The sequence below is a fragment of the Mustelus asterias genome, chromosome 5 (genome assembly GCF_964213995.1).
Source record: "Mustelus asterias chromosome 5, sMusAst1.hap1.1, whole genome shotgun sequence".
Lineage (NCBI taxonomy): Eukaryota > Metazoa > Chordata > Chondrichthyes > Carcharhiniformes > Triakidae > Mustelus > Mustelus asterias.
The window spans coordinates 11,394,767-11,413,603 of record NC_135805.1 but is presented as its reverse complement, the minus strand read 5'-3'; the positions used below and the strand labels follow the sequence as shown (position 1 = coordinate 11,413,603).

General features: G+C 43.4%; 1 protein-coding gene and 1 long non-coding RNA gene across 2 annotated transcripts in view; one reads left to right on the top strand and one right to left on the bottom strand.

The window, feature by feature from the left end:
- Positions 1-10,966, bottom strand: part of LOC144493947 (uncharacterized) — a 35,928-nt gene extending 24,962 nt beyond the window's left edge. The window contains exons 1-2 of the mRNA XM_078213523.1: positions 10,335-10,966; positions 8,982-9,092 (exon numbers count right to left, since the gene is read on the bottom strand). Of these exons, the coding sequence (XP_078069649.1) occupies positions 8,982-9,092; positions 10,335-10,826 (603 nt within the window). The 5' untranslated portion in view covers positions 10,827-10,966. The remainder of the gene's footprint in view (positions 1-8,981; positions 9,093-10,334) is intronic.
- LOC144493363 (uncharacterized) overlaps positions 10,965-18,837 on the top strand; it is a 40,085-nt gene continuing 32,212 nt past the window's right edge. The window contains exon 1 of the long non-coding RNA XR_013497734.1: positions 10,965-11,050. This is a non-coding gene — a long non-coding RNA (uncharacterized LOC144493363). The remainder of the gene's footprint in view (positions 11,051-18,837) is intronic.

The following is an 18,837-nucleotide window of genomic DNA, read 5'->3' as shown; positions in this document are numbered from 1 at the left end:
GTACTGTGCTCAGTTCTGGTCGCCTCATTACAGGAGGGATGTGGAAATGATTGAAAGGGTGCAGAGAAGATTTACAAGGATGTTGCCTGGATTGGTTGGCATGCCTTATGAGGATAGGCTGAGGGAGCTCGGTCTTTTCTCCTTGGAAAGCCGAAGGATGAGAGGTGACCTGATAGAGGTGTACAAGATGTTGAGAGGTATAGATCGGGTGGATTCTCGGAGGCTTTTTCCCAGGGCTGAAATGGCTGCTACGAGAGGACACAGGTTTAAGGTGCTGGGGAGTAGGTACAGAGATGTCAGGGGTAAATGTTTCACTCAGAGGGTGGTGGGTGAGTGGAATTGGCTGCCGTCAGTGGTGGTGGAGGCAAACTCGATAGGGTCTTTTAAGAGACTTCTGGATGAGTACATGGGACTTAATAGGATGGAGGGTTATAGGTAAGCCTATATATAGGCCTAGGTAGGTAGGGACATGACCGGTGCAACTTGTGGGCCGAAGGGCCTGTCTGTGCTGTATTTTTTTCTATGTTCTATAAGCCAAGTTCAATATTACTTGCTGCGTAAAAAATGGTTTCCTCACTTTACCCTCCCTCACCTCTCTTGCACAAAATCTTAAAATGTGTCCCCCTTGGACCTTATCTCGTCAGTTAATAGGAAAAGCTTTTCTTTGTCTACCTATAGATCACAGAATTGTTGCAGCATGGAAAGATGCTATTTGGCCCATCATGTCTACGTTGGAGTAATTTACCCAAAGCCTTCTCCCCATAACTCTGCTCATTCTTCTTTTTCAGAGAACAATCCAGTTCCCTCTTGCTTGCCTCAATTGAACTTGCCTCCACCACTCTCTCAGGTAGTGCATTGCAGATGCTGGCTACTTGCTGCTCGAAAAAGTTTTCTTCATGTTGCCATTGCTTCTTTTGCCAATTAACTGAAATCTGTGCCCTCACATTCTCGATTTTTCCGTTAATAGGAACATTTTTCACTATCAGCTCTGTCTAGACCCCTCATGATTTTGAATTACTCAAATCTCCTCTCAACCCTGTACATTATACCACGCTACATGAACAACCAATTTAAGATAATAATTCAAGCTCATAATGTGGCTTCAAGACTTGTTAGCAGTGACATACATTCATATGTTGGGACTCCAAAGATGATTAGGTGCATTGGTCATGGTAAATTCTCACTCCATGTACCCTTAACAGTAGCCGGAGTGTGGTGATTAGGAGATTTTCACAGTAACTTCATTGAAGTGTTGATGTAAGACGACTTTTTAGTTTTCTGCAAACATAAGCTACATGTTTAAACCATGTGGCTTCTTTGAATTATCCAGGAACACAAGTGCATAAGTGGAAGGATTCTGTATAGAGGAGCAGTGGGAACTTGGGAGTGTTGTGGGAAATTACCACCGGAGTCAGACTGGAGGTTCAATAACACAGTTTTAATTCGCACACGAAGCTTCGGGGAGAAAGCACTGGTACTCCACAGTACCTTCTCAATCATAAAATAGCAGTTGATCATTTTTATACCTTTTAGACAATGGATAGCCCGGACATTAGCCATTTAACACATCGTTTTCTAAATGGAGGTCGGTCACCAGTGGTGTGCCCCAGGGATCTGTTCTGGGACCCTTGCTGTTTGTCATTTTCATAAATGACCTGGATGAGGAAGCGGAGGGATGGGTTGGTAAGTTTGCCGACGACAAAAGAATAGAGGCATGGACTATTTTCTAAACGGTGACAAAATTCATAATGCTAAAGTGCAAAGGGACTTGGGAGTCCTAGTCCAGGATTCTCTAAAGGTAAACTTGCAGGTTGAGTCCGTAATTAAGAAAGCAAATGTAATGTTGTCATTTATCTCAAGAGGCTTGGAATACAAAAGCAGGGATGTACTTCTGAGGCTTTATAAAGCACTGGTTAGGCCCCATTTGGAGTACTGTGAGCAATTTTGGGCCCCACACCTCAGGAAGGACATACTGGCACTGGAGCGGGTCCAGCGGAGATTCACACGGATGATCCCAGGAATGGTAGGCCTGACATACGATGAACGTCTGAAGATCGTGGGATTATATTCATTGGAGTTTAGGAGGTTGAGGGGAGATCTGATAGAAACTTACAAGATAATGAACGGCTTAGATAGGATGGACGTAGGGAAGTTGTTTCCATTAACAGGGGAGACTAGGACGCGGGGGCACAGCCTTAGAATAAAAGGGAGTCACTTTAGAACAGAGATGAGGAGAAATTTCTTCAGCCAGAGAGTGGTGGGTCTGTGGAATTCATTGCCACAGAGGGCTGTGGAGGCCGAGACGTTGAGCGTCTTCAAGACAGAAATTGATAAATTCTTGATTTCTCGAGGAATTAAGGGCTATGGGGAGAGAGCGGGTAAATGGAGTTGAAATCAACCATGATTGAATGGTGGAGTGGACTCGATGGGCCGAATGGCCTTACTTCCGCTCCTATGTCTTATGGTCTTATGGACACGAAGGTTGATGGGGTTGTGGATAGTCTGGAGGGATGTCAGAGGTTACAGAGGGACATAGATAGGATGCAAGACTGGGCGGAGAAGTGGCAGATGGACTTCAACCCAGATAAATGCGTCGTGGTCCATTTTGGTAGGACAAATGGGATGAAGGAGTACAATATAAAGGGAAAGACTCTTAGTACGGTAGAGGATCAGAAGGACCTTGGGGTCCGGGTCCATAGGACTCTGAAATCGGCCCCGCAGGTGGAGGTGGTGGTTAAGAAGGCGTATGGTGTGCTGGCCTTTATCAATCGAGGGATTGAGTTTAGGAGATAATGATGCAGCTATATAAGACCCTCGTCAGACCCCACTTGGAGTACTGCGCTCAGTTCTGGTCGCCTCACTATAGGAAGGATGTGGAAAAGATTGAAAGGGTGCAGAGGAGATTTACAAGGATGTTGCCTGGATTGAGTGGCATGCCTTATGAGGGAGCTCGGTCTTTTCTCCTTGGAAAGACGAAGGATGAGAGGAGACCTAATAGAGGTGTGTAAGATGTTGAGAGGCATAGATCGGGTGGACTCTCAGAGGCTTTTTCCCAGGGTAGAAATGTCTGCTACGAGAGGACACAGGTTTAAGGTGCTGGGGGGTAGGTACAGGGGAGATGTTAGGGGTAAGTTTTTCACACAGAGGGTGGTGGGCGAGTGGAATCGGCTGCCGTCAGGGGTGGTGGAGGCGAACTCAATAGGGTCTTTTAAGAGACTCCTGGATGAGGACATGGAGCTTAATAGGATGGAGGGTTATAGGTAGGTCTAGAAGGTAGTGATGTGTTCGGCACAACTTGTGGGCCGAAGGGCCTGTTTGTGCTGTAGTTTTTCTATGTTCTATGTTCTAGTTGAGTAGACAGATCATGGTGATCAATAGTTAACACATCGTTACAATCAGACAGGTACAGACATGGGCATTTAACATAGCATTGTTCATAGAATGGATACATTTCCTCTATCAATAACTATTCACTCAGTGATTGGTTTTGCTGCATATATGTATTTATGTTACCATCTATGGCTGATCTTACTATCAGACCTTATTGTCCTGGGTCTGTCCTTATCTTTAAAGTGCCTCAAGCTCTGACTAGCTTCCTGCAGTATTTTGGTTCCTGCATGCTTTAACTTTAAGTAGCTGTCTGTGCTAAAAGTCAGTGCCTGCTTAATGTCTCTTCCCAGGTAACCATTTTGTGTGCCAGGCAACCATTTTGTGTCAGGTAACCATTTTTATAATTTTCCCCACTTCAGGAGCATCTGCTCAGATTCCCAAAGGTAGCAGAACAGGTAGATTAAGTGGTCAAAAAGGCATATGGCTGCCTTTACATGTCTAGAATATAAGAGCAAACGGTTTATGCCAGAACTGTACATAACACTAGTTAGACCACAGCTAGAGCACTGCGTACAGTTCTGGCCACCTGGTCTTAGAAGGATGTTTCTCCATTAGAGGGGTTACAGAGGAGATTTATAAAGATGTTGCCAGGAATGGATAATGTTAGCCATAAGGAAAGATTGGGATGTGTTTATTTTCATTGGCATAGACGAGACAGAGGTTTTAATTAGAAGATAGCTATAATCTACAAAATGATATCAATAGGTTGGTGGAGTTGGCAGTGAAGTGGCAGATGGATTTTAACATAGGAAAATGTGCGACCATGCATTGGGGTTGGGGGGGGGGGGTGGTGTCAAACAGTTATAGGAAATACACTAAGAAGGGTAGATGATGTATGTACAAATACACAGGTACTTAAAGGCAGCAGTTCAAGTGGACAATGTTGTAAAGAAGGCATATGGAATGCTCTCCTTCATTAGCAGAGGTATAGAATGTGTAAAACACTGGCGAGGCCACAACAGGGATAGTGTGTGCAGTTCAGGTCATCATATTACAGCAAGGACAGAATTGCTCTGGAGTGAGTGTAGAGGAGGTTTACAAGATTGTTGCCAGGGCTAGTAAAGTGTAGCTACGAAGAGATCAGATAGGTTGGGGTTATTTTCCTTGGAACAAAGGTTTAGGGGTGACTTGATAGAGATGCACAAGATTATGAGGGGAAGAGATATAGTGGACAGGATTAAATTGTTTCCCTTTGTGGAGAATTCTAGAACCAAGGGACATAGATTCAAGATAAGTGGTAGGTGTAGAGGGGACATGAGGAAACTTTTTTTATGCGAAGGGTGGTGGGTGTCTGGAATTTTCTGCCTGAGTTGTTGATGCAGCAGAGACCCTAACCTCTTAAAGTACCTGGATATGCACCGTAAGTTCTGTAAGCTACAGGGCTGTGGGCCAAGTGCAGGAAGGTGGGATTTTGAAAAGGCACCTGGGTGTTCTTGGGATGGCATGGACACAATGGGCTGAATGGCCTCCTTTTATGTTGTAACCTGTCTACAGTTCCATGTATAAGGGGTCTATATGGAGTGGATGGGAAGGACTTATTTCCATTAATAGAGGAGTCTAAGGTGCCTAAATTTAAAATAATTGTGGTAATAAGATTACAAGGAGCATTCTTTTCACCCAAAAGATGGTATAGGTCTGAAACTCATATTTAAAAATACACTTGGATTATGCACTTCAGCTGATGAAATATACAAAGCCAAGAGCTGGAAGTTAGGACTAGGCAGAATAATTCGTATTTTAATTTGGTATGGATAAGATAGGCTGAATGGTCTCCTCTACATTAAGTAATCTGCCATAAACTGTTGTTACCAATGTTCAAATGCAGCTATAACTTGCATTCTCTCAGTCCACTTTCTTACTGACCACTTGGCCCTGTGAATACTTCGGCCTTTGAACAACTTCAATCTGCCCTGATTTCCCTCAACTGCAATAGACAGATTTCTCACTGGACTTCTACATGAGCCTGGCTGGAAGAGACAACTACCTGCAGATGGAATTGTGTGGGTTGGAATCAGATCGACATCAAGGATCCATCTGCAATAATGCATCAGAAGAGCCTGCTCCCCCAGCAAACATCAAAGCTCTGTAGCTTCCAAACATCTAGCTAACTTTTTTTGCTTACCCTTTCCTGGGAAAGATAAGTAATCCAGCTCCCCAAGCACCCTAATTTTAACCATTGCTGTAACTATATCTAATTGATCCAAGGCAACAAACTGATTGAAGTCAACTTTACATTCCAGGAAGGCAAAGCACTGCAGGCTACTGGAGAACTTCAAAATGACATTCATTCCTGCATTCCAAAGAATTCAAACTTTCTCTTCAGTACCACTCTAAACTAACTGGTCTCAATGGAGAACCAATTCCAAAGCACCAACCTTTCCCATCAGGAAAGGTGCTATGGGTACATCAAACCACTGAGGTTAGACATAGAGTGCACAGTGACAATATAACATTACATCAGAGGGCTGATATCATGCTTTAATGATGCCGTCTTCAATAGCAACCATCAAGATGGTTCACCACAATCTCCTTAAGCACATTTAGAGTGGGGCAATGATGCCCACTCCCTATGCATGAATTAAAAAATCAAACAACTTTTTCTTTAACTTCACTCACTTCCTTCAAAGATCAGATATTGCTGTTGTTATCCAAATTGGTTCTTTTGTGGGATGTGGAATATACTTGAACTTCCTCCTGTCTTTCTTCATCTAAGATTAACATAACTCTCTAATCTCTTCTCCCCTATGTTTATCTAGCCTCCCTTTAAACATATCTTGACTACTTACCCAAGTCCATATGGTACCAAGTTTCACCCACTTGCTGGGTAAAGACGATTCCTCTTAATTTCCAACATGGTTTTTTTTTTATAACTTCTAGTTTTGTTTTTCCCCAAAGTGGGAACATCCTTTCTGGAGAGAAACAATGAGCAGTATTTTCTGCTTTTATTTCTGATTTCCAGGGTCTGCAATATTTTTGATCTTTAACATTCTTTGTATAACTATCAAAATCTTTCATAATTTTAAAGACATTAGGTCATCCATCCACCTTTTCAGGACCCGGCCCGTCCGTCCTCTTGATAGGTAAATCAGGTATTTCTAGTATCATTCTTGTTTTTCACCTTCTCCAATGACTATGTTTTTCTATAATGTGGCAAGCTGAACTGTATGCAGTATTTATTTCAGGTGTGTTCCAACCAAGGTTTGATACAAGTTTACTTCATTAGTTCCAATCCCTAATTTATCCCTTTGAAATGAACCAGAGCTCGATTTGCTTCTTTATGACCTTATTCGCCTGTGTCATTTAGTGATTTGTGTATCCGTACTCCCAGATCATCTTTGCTCCTCTGCCCCACTTAGATTATTTTCTAAGCAATATGCAGCATCCTTAATTCTCTTGCCAAAATGTAAATATCACATTTATCTAGGTTATATTGGGAGCATTACTGGCTGGACCAGCACTTATTGCCCTTGAAGAGTGATTTGTTTCAGAGTCAACTACATTACTGTGGATCTGGAATCACATATACATCATACTGGATAAGAATGGCAGATTTTCTTCCCTAAAAAGGGCAGTTAATGAACCAGATAGGTTTTTACAACAATCAATTATAGTTTCATAGTCACCATTAATGAGATTAGCTTTCAATTCCATACTTTAATTAATTGAATTCAAATTTTACAAGCTGCCATGGTGTGATTTGAACCCATGTCCCCAGAGCAAAGCAATGCTTCTGCTATTGCTTCCCTAGCTTCTATGAAACACAGAGATAATCCATCCAGATCAGGATTTCAACCAGTTTGATTAAGTGAGTTAATATTTCACTTATTTTATAACAAGTTACCTCATCATTCTTTTAAAGATAAACCTGCAGAGATATTGATTAAGAATGAAACAAAACTGTGGCAAAAGGATGTCAATTGTAGTGTCAAATATAAAGTGTCAATGTTGGCATCTCTGAGGTCACACAATTGGGACCTACTTTCTAAATGATAAAAGCTAACAGTGGAGGTCCAGGATCACTAAAATGTCACAAGTAGGTACAGAAAACCATTAAAAAAGGATGGAACGAATGGTGGCCTTTATATACAGGGCATTCAAATGCATGGGGATAGCAGTAAATATACAAAGTTTGAATTAGGGCTACTGTTAGCAGCTTTGAATGATATATTGGCCTTGGAGTGAGAACATCACAGATTTACAAGAATGATACTTAGACTCCAATGGTTAATATACAAGGAGAAACTACAATATCATTCCCTGGAATTTAGAAAGTTAATGGCTGATATGATTGAAGTGTCAGCCATGGCTCAGTTGGCAGGAATCTCACCTGAGTCAGGTTCCCAGATCAAGTTCCGCTTCAGGGCTTGAGATTTTGTTTGATGCTTCAGTGCAGTACTGAAGGACTGCTACGCCATTGGAGGTGTTGTCTTTCAGATCAAACATTAAACTGAAGCTCCATCAGCTTGCTTGGATGGATACAAAAGCGCTCAGGGCACTATTTTGAAGAAGAACAGGGGATTTATGCCTGGTTTGCTGGCTAATATTTATTCTTCAATCAACATCATACAAAAAGATCTTCTAGTCATTGTGGGAGTTCGCAAACTGGCTGTGTGTTTCCTACATTTCAGCAGCGACTACACTTCGAAAGTACTTCATTGTCTCTAAAGCATTGAGACATCCGCTGGCTGTGAAAGGCACTATATAAATGCAAATCCAAAACATTAAAGGGGAATTGGTGGGGTAGTGAGAAACTATTTCCCCTGCTTGACAACGAACTTAGAGACATAATGCCTGGTTCTGTATTGGTTAAGTAAAATGAGTTAACAATTCTCCACACAACAGTGCCAGACATTTGGGACTCTTTTGCAAGCAGGTAGGTAAAATGTAAATTTAAAATCTCAGGTTGATCAAGGTTTGTTAACCAAAGGCATTATGGGACAGAGAGCCAGTCCTTTATGTCACAGAAAGAGGCCATGCAGCCCATCCAATCCACATCGATCCCCGCAGTGTGATCCAGGAAGATCCATTCAATTCCCATAAATTTATTTCCTTTTTCGTGCCCATCTAATTCCCTCTTGAAATCACTGTATCCACTTCCACCACCCTTCTGGGCAGTCAATTAAGGACAGATGTCCAAAGATGTGCGGGTTAGGTTGATTGGCCAGGTTAAAAATTGCCCCTTAGAGTCCTGGGATGCGTAGGTTAGAGGGATTAGTGGGTAAATATGTGGGGGTAGGGCCTGGGTGGGATTGTGGTCGGTGCAGACTCGATGGGCCGAATGGCCTCCTTCTGCACTGTAGGGTTTCTATGATTTCTATGACAGGACTGGGAGGCAGTCTTAATGTCAATAAATAGCAAATCAATCTCCAAGGGCTAAATGGCCTACTCCTGTTCCTATGTTCTGTCCTCCAACGAATGAATTAAATGATGCCAAGACCAAATTCACATTAGAAATAACTGTCCAGTTCAATTTCTACATACAAAGAAAAACTACGAGAAATGTAGTTTTGTTCATGGATTTACCTTACTGATTAAGAAATTTACTTATCATGCTTCTCGCTGGGAGGCGTACAACCAGCAGGGTTCATTACCTTATACAATTGCAAGGTTTGGTTTTGGATCACATCTGCAACGGAATAAATTGCTGGTACAGCACCAAGCTCACATAAAATCACGGCCACCAGTGAGGTACCCTTAAACACCTCAACAAGGAGAAAATCGATTTCAGTAGTCAGGAACAAAAAAAAAAGTTTTAAAATATTACCTCAAACAAAACATCCAATATTTTACCTGGGTCCTTACTGTTTCCTTGAGCATTATCTTCAAATACAGCATTTACATAATTTATGCAAAAACAAATGATAGGAAGCAAGTTTGGAATAAAAGGATAATCTCCAGATTTATCTCCTTGGAAGAGATGTGAATGGTTTATAACAAAGACAAATCACGAGTGTTCCTGAAGTTGCATTTTATTCAGATACGTCCACTGGCAAAAATTTGTCTCCCCAGTGGCAACGCTTGTCCAGAGGGCTGTGCCAGCTGATGAAAGTACAACAGATGGCAATCGACACTCATTACAGTTTTCAATAAATCAGTTTTAAAATAAAAGACCACGATCAGTTTGCTCTGAGTCTTCTAACAAGCTACATGAAAAAGGTGTTGTGCAGGTAGATCTCTCATTAATTTTCAGTGGCAAGGAAAACGGCTCACGCCACTTGAACGCATACGCATGGCGCCAACATTCAGATACAAAGTTCCCCACCCAAAAAAATAACGGTAACGATCTCTACAGGGCACGTGTCCAAATGAACGTGTTCAAATTCATTAAAAGCCACCAAGCTTTGATTGTTTAAAAAAGGTTCAATCCTCAAAGAGTTAACTGAGTCAACAACTGTCTAACACAAATTCAAAGAAAATCGGCCGATTAAAATAAAAATAGCTTGAGTGATCGTATTCTCGCAGACCAGTCATCTTAAGAATGGCAGTCCGGGTTTCCAAATATAAGATTTTGTAAAAGGACCGGCCAGACAGTGGAAGTGAAGTGCTTTCCGCTCTCTTTTCATTCTTTGCACCGCATGGAATTGTGGAAAAATCTCACCAGAAAGCAAAACGATTTCGACAAATTCCAAAAGGAGCTGACAAAAGGAGACTCAGTGGCGATTTAAGTCGCCTAGATAACGTCCAAATGACCAAAGGTTTAATTTTAAAAAAGAGAAAACGACATAGTATTTGAGGTTCAGAGTCGAAAGCCCCGACATAACAAGCTCCAAACTAAACAACAGGTAACAAGATTAATCATGGTGAAAATGGTTTTCTAGCATTTTAACATAACAGGCAAATCAAATTTCATCAGATACTGCTTTCTGCGGTTCCAAGAGCCATTTTAGAAACATTGTGGGGGGTTGATCCTGAATCTGGCAGAAATGCTTCTCTTGATTTGATCAGTCATAGTCCCTGTATGAGCGGCCTCCGTAACCACCACTACTACCACCACCACCACCGTAGTAGTATCCACCTTGGCCCTTGTACCCACCCGAATAGCTATCCCGGTCTCCTGTATCGTACCGGCCTCCGCCGCTATAGCCGCCGCTCCTGTCACTATCCCAATAGCCTCCTGTTCCTCTCCTGCGGCCACTGTTACTGTAGCCGCCGCCGCCTCGACCATACCCGCGGCCGCCTCCAGACTTCTTCTCGGCGTGGCCCACTCGGATTTGGCGCCCATCGAGGGATTTTCCGTTCATCGCCTGCAGCGCGTCCCTGGCGTCCTCCGGGTTTTCGAAAGTGATAAAGCCGAAACCGCGGGATGTCATGGTGTCTTTGTCTTTAATCACTTTCACCTCAGAAATCTGCCCGTACTTGGAGAAAACATCTTCCAGGGACTGCTCGTCTGTGTCGAAGTTCAGGCCGCCGACAAACAACTTTCCTTCTTCGGTCATGGTGGCGGGATTGCTGCGCACTTGACTGTGTGAAGCTGCAGGAGTTGAGAATGGCGCCGATCACTCAGACAAAGAGGCAGCAGAGAGCGGAAATTGCCTCATTTGAATGACTCCGTGGGAAAATGGCCGCTTCTCTCTTTTGTCTCTCTCGCCCCCTTTCGTTCTGCGTCTCGACAAGCTTTCTCGGAGCAGCTGCAAAAGAATGAAACCAGCCACCAATGCAGGTAAAATAAGGTTTTAGAAGGAAAATAATCCATTTCAGTCCTCCGAATTTAAGGGCTGTGAAAAATGAAGCGTAAGACACACAGGATCATATTATACAATATTTTCACAGATTTATAGACAACATAAAGCAGACCGTGCCCATTTTTCTTCTGGAGAGGAGTTTTCTCCCACAACACTTCAACATGAATGTCGGCAGCCACTTGTATTCATAGTACGCCTTAAATGGAGCAAAAAAACCTAAGGAATGACTGATGCCAGCCAAAAGCTGTTTTGGATGAGAGCTCAAGTTTACAAATGGTGCAATGCTGTGAAAAGCCATTCGCAGGGCTTTGTAAGACAAACAGCGTCATATTTAAACAGAATTACAGGAACTGGTCTGTGCTCATGTGCTAGCTTCGCATCAAGCCCCCAGCCTCTTCCAAAACTACTTCAACATCATCAACAGCAGTAATTTGCGCTTGACAATGGATCCCATGAAGTCTCATGGAACCAGATCAAACAAGAGCATAGACAACTCCTGCCAACTACTTACACCATTTAATGATTCCCCCCTTAGCTGATGAATGTTCCTCCATGTTGAACATCTCTTGGAGGAAGCTTTGATTTGATTTATTATTGTCACATAGAAACATAGAAAAACTACAGCACAATACAGGCCCTTCAGCCCACAAAGTTGTGCCGAACATGTCCCTACCTTAGTGATTACTAGGCTTACCTATAACCCTCTATCTTACTAAGTTCCATGTACTTATCTAAAAGTCTCTTAAAAGACCCTATCGAATCCGCCTCCACCATCGTTGCTGGCAGCCCATTCCACGCATCCACCACCCCCTGAGTGAAAAACTTGCCCCGGACATCTCCTCTGTACCTACTTCCCAGCACCTTAAACCTGTGTCCTCTTGTGGCAACCATTTCAGCCCTGGGAAAAAGCCTCTGACTATCCACTCAATCAATACCTCGCAACATCTTATACACCTCTATCAGGTCACCCCTCATCCTTCGTCTCTCCAAGGAGAAAAGGCGGAGCTCACTCAACCTATCCTCATAAGGCATGCTCCCCAACCCAGGCAACATCCTTGTAAATCTCCTCTGCACCCTTTCTATGGCTTACACATCCTTCCTGTAATGAGGCGACCAGAACTGAGCACAGTACTCCAAGTGTGGTCTGACCAGTAGGTATTAACATACAGTGAAAAGTATTCTTTCTTGAACACTATAAAGACAGAGCATACCATTCATAGAGAAGGAAACGAGAGAGTGCAGAATGTAGTTTTACAGTCATAGCTAGGGTGCAGAGAAAGATCAACTTAATGCAAGGTAGGTCCATTCAAAAGTCTGACAGCAGCAGGGAAGAAGCTGTTCTTGAGTCAGTTGGTATGTGACCTCAGACTCTTGTATCTTTTTCCCGATGGAAGAAGGAGGAAGAGAGAATATCCGGGGTGCGTGGGTCCTTAGTTATGCTGGCAGCTTTGCTGAGGCAGCGGGAAGTGTAGACAGAGTCAATGGATGGGAGGCTGGTTTGCGTGATGGATTGGGCTACATTCATGACCTTCTGTAGTTCTTTGCGATCTCGGGAAGAACAGGAGCCATACCAACCTGTGATACAACCAGAAAGAATGCCTTCTATGGTGCATCTGTAAAAGTTGGTGAGAGTCGTAGCTGACGTGCCAAATTTCCTTAGTCTTCTGAGAAAGTAGAGGCGTTGGTGGGCTTTCTTAACTATAGTGTCGGCATGGAGGGAACCAGGATTGGTTGTTGATGATCTGGACACCTAAAAACTTGAAGCTCTCGACCCTTTCTACTTCGTCCCCGTTGATGTAGACAGGGGCATGTTCTCCTCTACACTTCCTGAAGTCGATGACAATCTCCTTCGTTTTGTTAACATTAAGGGAGAGATTATTGTCAAGGCACTAGTTCACCAGATTCTGTATCTCTTTCCTGTATTCTGTCTCATCATTGTTTGAGATCCAACCCACTAAGGTGGTGTCGTTTGCAAACTTGAAAATCGAATTGGAGGGGAATTTGGCCACACAGTCACAGGTGTATAAGGAGTATATTAGGGGGCTGAGAACACAGCCTCGTGGGGCACCGGTGTTGAGGATGATCATGGAGGTGTTGTTGTTGCCTATCCGTACTGATTGTGGTCTGTGAGTTAGGAAGTTCAGGATTCAGTCACAGAGGGAGGAGCTGAGACCCAGGCCACGGAGTTTGGAGATGAGTTTCGTAGGAATAATGGTGTTAAAGGCTGCGTTGTGGTCAATAAATAGGAGTCTGTCATAGGTGTTTTTGTTATCTAGGTATTCCAGGGTTGAGTGCAGGGCCAGGAGATGACGTCTGCTGTGGACCTGTTGCGGCGGTAGGCAAACAGGTAGTCTGGGAGGCTGGAATTGATTTGAGCCATGACTAGCCTTTCGAAGCACTTCATAATGAAGGATGTCAGAGCCACCGGACGATAGTCATTAAGGCACGCTGCTTGGCTTTTCTTAGGTCCCCGGGTTGATGGTTGTCATCTTGAAGCAGATAGGGACCTCAAATTGCTGTAAAGAGAGGTTGAAGATGTCTGCGAATACCCCCGCCAGCAAGAGCACAGAATATACTCTGTGTGGGGGGACTTAAAAGTTAGTTTATTTATTAGTCACAAGTAGGCTTACATTAACACTGCAATGAAGTACTGTGAAAATCCCCTAGCTGCCACACTCCGGCGCCTGTTTGGGTACACTGAGGGAGAATTTAGCATGGCCAATCCACCTAACCAGCACATCTTTGTCCATCACCAAGAATGGTTCAGTAGTACCATTACAGACCAAACTGACCAGGTCCTAATGGATATATCTCTTAAAATTATTAATTCATGGTATGTGAACTGGTGCGGCAACAATAATCTCTCCCTCAACGTCAACAAAACAAAGGAGATTGTTATTGACTTCAGGAAGCGTAAAGGAGAACATGCCCCTGTCTACATCAATGGGGACGAAGTAGAATGAGTCAACAGCTTCAAGTTTTTAGGTGTCCAGATCACCAACAAACTGTCCTGGTCCTCCCATGCCGACACTATAATTAAGAAAGCTCACCAACGCCTCTATTTTCTGAGAAGACTAAGGAAATTTGGCATGTCAGCTACAACTCTCACCAACTTTTACAGATGCACCATAGAAAGCATTCTTTCTGGTTGTATCACAGCTTGGTATGGCTCCTGCTCTGCCCAAGACCGCAAGGATCTACAAAAGGTCATGAATGTAGCCCAATCCATCACGCAAACCAGCCTCCCATTCACTGACTCTATCTCGCTGCCTCGGCAAAGCAGCCAGCATAATTAAGGACCCCATGTACCCCGGACATTCTCTCTGCCACCTTCTTCCTTCGGGAAAAAGATACAAAAAGTTTGAGGTCACGCACCAACCAACTCAAGAACAGCTTCTTGCCTGCTGCTGTCAGACTTTTGAATGTACTTACCTTGCATTAAGTTGATCTTTCTCTACACCCTAGCTATGACTGTAACACGACATTCTGCACTCTCTCCTTTTCTATGAATGATATGTTTTGTCTGTATAGTGCGCAAGAAACAATACTTTTCACTGTATGATTATACATGTGACAATAATAAATCAAATCAAATCTTTGCTGGCTGGGCCAGCACTTATTGCCTATCTCTAACTGCTCTTCATTTCAGACAGCATTTGAGAGTCAACCACATCGTTATGGATCTGGAGTCACATGTAGGCCAGACCAGGTATAGATGGCAGATTTCCTTCCCGAGCTATTCTACTCGTTACATTCTCAAACATTTCCAGTAGATTTCTCAAACCTGATTTTCCTTTCATAAATCCATGTTGACTTTGTCTAACCCATTGATACTTTCGTCAGCACATCCTTTATGATAGACTCTAGCATTTTCTCTACCACTAATGTTTGGCTAACTGTTCTGTAATTCCCTGTTTCCTCCCTTCTTTTAAAATAGCGGGGTTACGGTTGTCACCCTCTAATCCGCTGGGACGGTTCCAGAATTTTAGAAGATTACAACCAATGCATGGACTATTTCCCTGGAAGTCTGGGATGTAGATAATCAGGCCGTGAGGATTTATTTTCTTTCAGTTGCTTTAATTTCTCCGACACCATTTTTCTTATAATATTAATTTCCTTCAACTCCTCCTCCTCACTGCACTTGATTCCTTAGCATTTCTGGGAAGTTATTCATGTCTTCCTTTGTGAAGACAGACTAAAGTAGTTGTTAATTGCTTTGCCATTTCCTTGTTCTCAATTATACATTCTCCTGTTTCAGACGATAAGAGACCCACATTTGTCTTCATTAATCTTTTCATTTTATGTACTCATAGGAGTTTTTACAGTCCGCTTTTATGTTACCTGCAAGTTTACTTTCATTCTCTATTCTCCCCCTCTGAAGTCAATGATCTTCAGTCAGAAGTGCCAAGTGGATGATCCAGCTTGGTCTTCTCTGGAGATCCCCAGTATCACAGATGTCAGTCTTCAGCTAATTCGATTCACTCCACATGATATCAAGGAATAGCTGAAGCTACTGGATGCTGCAGAGGCTACAGGTCCTGATAATATTTCGGCAATAGTACTAAAGACTGATACTCCAGAAATTGCTGTGCCCCTAGCCAAGCTGTTCCAATACATCTGCAACAGTGACATCAAGGCAGTGTTTGATCAAGTGTGGCATCAAGGAGCCCAAGCAAATATTGGAGTCAATGGGAATGGGGGGAGGGGTAAAGGGGGATTTTCACAGTAACTTCATTGCAGTGTTAATGTAAGCCTACTTGTGACACTAATAAATAAACTTAAAACCTCCATTGGATGGAGTCATACCTGGCATAAAGGGAGATGTTTGTGGTGGATGGAGTCATCTCAGCTCCAGGACATCACTGCAGGAGTTCCGCAGAGTAGTGTCTTAGGCACAACCTTCTTCAGCTGCTTCATCAATGACTTTTCTTCCATCATTAGAAGTGGGGAAGTTCACTGCTGACTGCACAATGTTCAGCACCATTTGCCACTCCTCAGAGACTGAAGCAGTCCATGTCCAAATGCAGAAAGACCTGGATAATATCTAGGCTTGCACTGACAAATGAAAATTAACATTTGCGCCACACAAGTGCCCAGGCAATGACTATCTCCAACAAGCGAGTATGTAACCGTCATCCCTTGACATTACTGTCAACATCCTTCACTAGAAACTGAACTGGAATAGCCATATAAATACTGTGGCTAAAAGAGCAGGCCAGAAGCTAGGAATTCTGTAGAGAGTAACTTGCCTCTTGACTCCCCAAAACCTGCCCAGCATCTATGAGGCACAGGAGTGTGATGGAATACTGTCCACTTGTTTGACTGAGTATTGCTTCAACAATACTCAAGAAGCTTGACACCATCCAGGGCAAAGTAACTCATTTGATTGGTATCTCTTTCACGTTCAAATCCCTCCAACACTGACACAAAGTGGCAACAGTCTGTACCACCTACAAGATGCAGGAACCCACCAAGACTTAGGCAGCACATTCCAAACCCATGACCATATCACCTAGAAGGACGAGGGCAGCAAACACATGGGAGCACCACCATTTGCAAGTTTCCGTTCAAATCACTCACTATCCTGACTTGTAAATATATCACCATTCCTTTGCTATCACTGAATTAGAGTTCTGGAACTCTTTCTTAACTCCACTGAGGGTGTACCTACACCATATGGACTGCAGCAGTTCAAGAAAGCAGCTCACCACCACCTTCTTGAGGGCAATTAGGAATGGGTAATAAAAATGTTGGCCCAGCCTGCGACACCCATGTCCCATGAAAAGAAGTGGTCGAGTGAGGGAACCGTGGTTTACTAAAGAAGTTGAATCTCTTGTGAAGAGGAAGAAGGAGACTTATGCAAAGATGAGACGTGAAGGCTCAGTTAGGGCGCTTGAGAGTTACAAGTTAGCCAAGAAGGACCTAAAGAGAGAGTTAAGAAGAGCCAGGAGGGGACATGAGAAGTCTTTGGCAGGTAGGATCAAGGAAAACCCTACAGCTTGCTATAGGTATGTCAGGAATAAAAGAATGACTAGGGTAAGATTAGGGCTAGTCAAGGACAGTCGTGGGAAGTTGTGCGTGGAGCCTGAAGAGATAGGCGAGGCGCTAAATGAATATTTTTCGTCAGTATTCACGCAGGAAAAAGACAATGTTGTCGAGGAGAATACTGAGATACAGGCTATTGGACAAGACGGGATTGAGGTTAATAAGGAGGAGGTGTTAGCAATTCTGGAAAGTGTGAAAATAGATAAGTCCCGTGGGCCGGATGGGATTTATCCCAGGATTCTCTGGGAGGCCAGGGAGGAGATTGCAGAGCCTTTGGCTTTGATCTTTATGTCGTCATTGTCTACAGGAATAGTGCCAGAAGACTGGAGGATAGCAAATGTGGTCCCCTTGTTCAAGAAGGGGAGTAGAGACAACCCTGGTAATTATAGACCAGTGAGCCTTACTTCTGTTGTGGGCAAAGTTTTGGAAAGGATTACAAGAGATAGGATTTATAATCATCTAGAAAGGAATAATTTGATGAGGGATAATCAACACGGTTTTGTGAAGGGTAGGTCGTGCCTCACAAACCTTATTGAGTTCTTTGAGAAGGTGACCAAAGAGGTGGATGAGGGTAAAGCAGTTGATGTGGTGTATATGGATTTCAGTAAAGCGTTTGATAAGGTTCCCCATGGTAAGCTATTGCAGAAGATACAGAGGCATGGGATTGAGGGAGATTTAGCAGTTTGGATCAGGAATTGGCTAGCTGTAAGAAGACAGAGGGTGGTGGTTGATGGGAAATGTTCATCCTGGAGTTCAGTTACTAGTGGTGTACTGCAAGGATCTGTTTTGGAGCCACTGCTTTTGTCATTTTTATAAATGACCTGGATGAGGGCGTAGAAGGATGGGTTAGTAAATTTGCGGATGACACTAAAGTCAGTGGAGTTGTGAACAGTGCGGAAGGTTGTTACAGGTTACAGAGGGACATAGATAAGCTGCAGTGCTGGGCTGAGAGGTGGCAAATGGAGTTCAATGCGGAAAAGTGTGAGGTGATTCACTTTGGAAGGAGTAACAGGAATACAGAGTACTGGGCTAATGGTAAGATACTTGGTAGTGTGGATGAACAGAGGGATCTGGGTGTCCATGTGCATAGATCCCTGAAAGTTGGCACCCAGGTTGATAGGGTTGTTAAGAAGGCATACGGAGTGTTAGCTTTTATTGGTAAAGGGATTGAGTTTCGGAGCCAGGAGGTCATATTGCAGCTGTACAAAACTCTGGTGCTGCCGCACTTGGAATATTGCGTACAGTTCTGGTCACCGCATTATAGGAAGGATGTGGAAGCATTGGAAAGGGTGCAGAGGAGATTTACTAGGATGTTGCCTGGTATGGTGGGAAGGTCTTATGAGGAAAGGCTGAGGGAACAAAGAACAATACAGCACAGGAAACAGGCCCTTCGGCCCTCCAAGCCTGTGCCGCTCCTTGGTCCAACTAGACCAATCGTTTGTATCCCTCCATTCCCAGGCTGCTCATGTGACTATCCAGGTAATGGACTTGAGGTTGTTTTCGTTAGAGAGAAGAAGGTTAAGAGGTGACTTAATAGAGGCATACAAGATGATCAGAGGATTAGATAGGGTGGATAGCGAGAGCCTTTTTCCTCGGATGGTGATAGCTAGCACGAGGGGACATAGCTTTAAATTGAGGGGTGATAGATATAGGACAGATGTCAGAGGTAGGTTCTTTACTCAGAGAGTAGTAAGGGCGTGGAATGCCCTGCCTGCAGCAG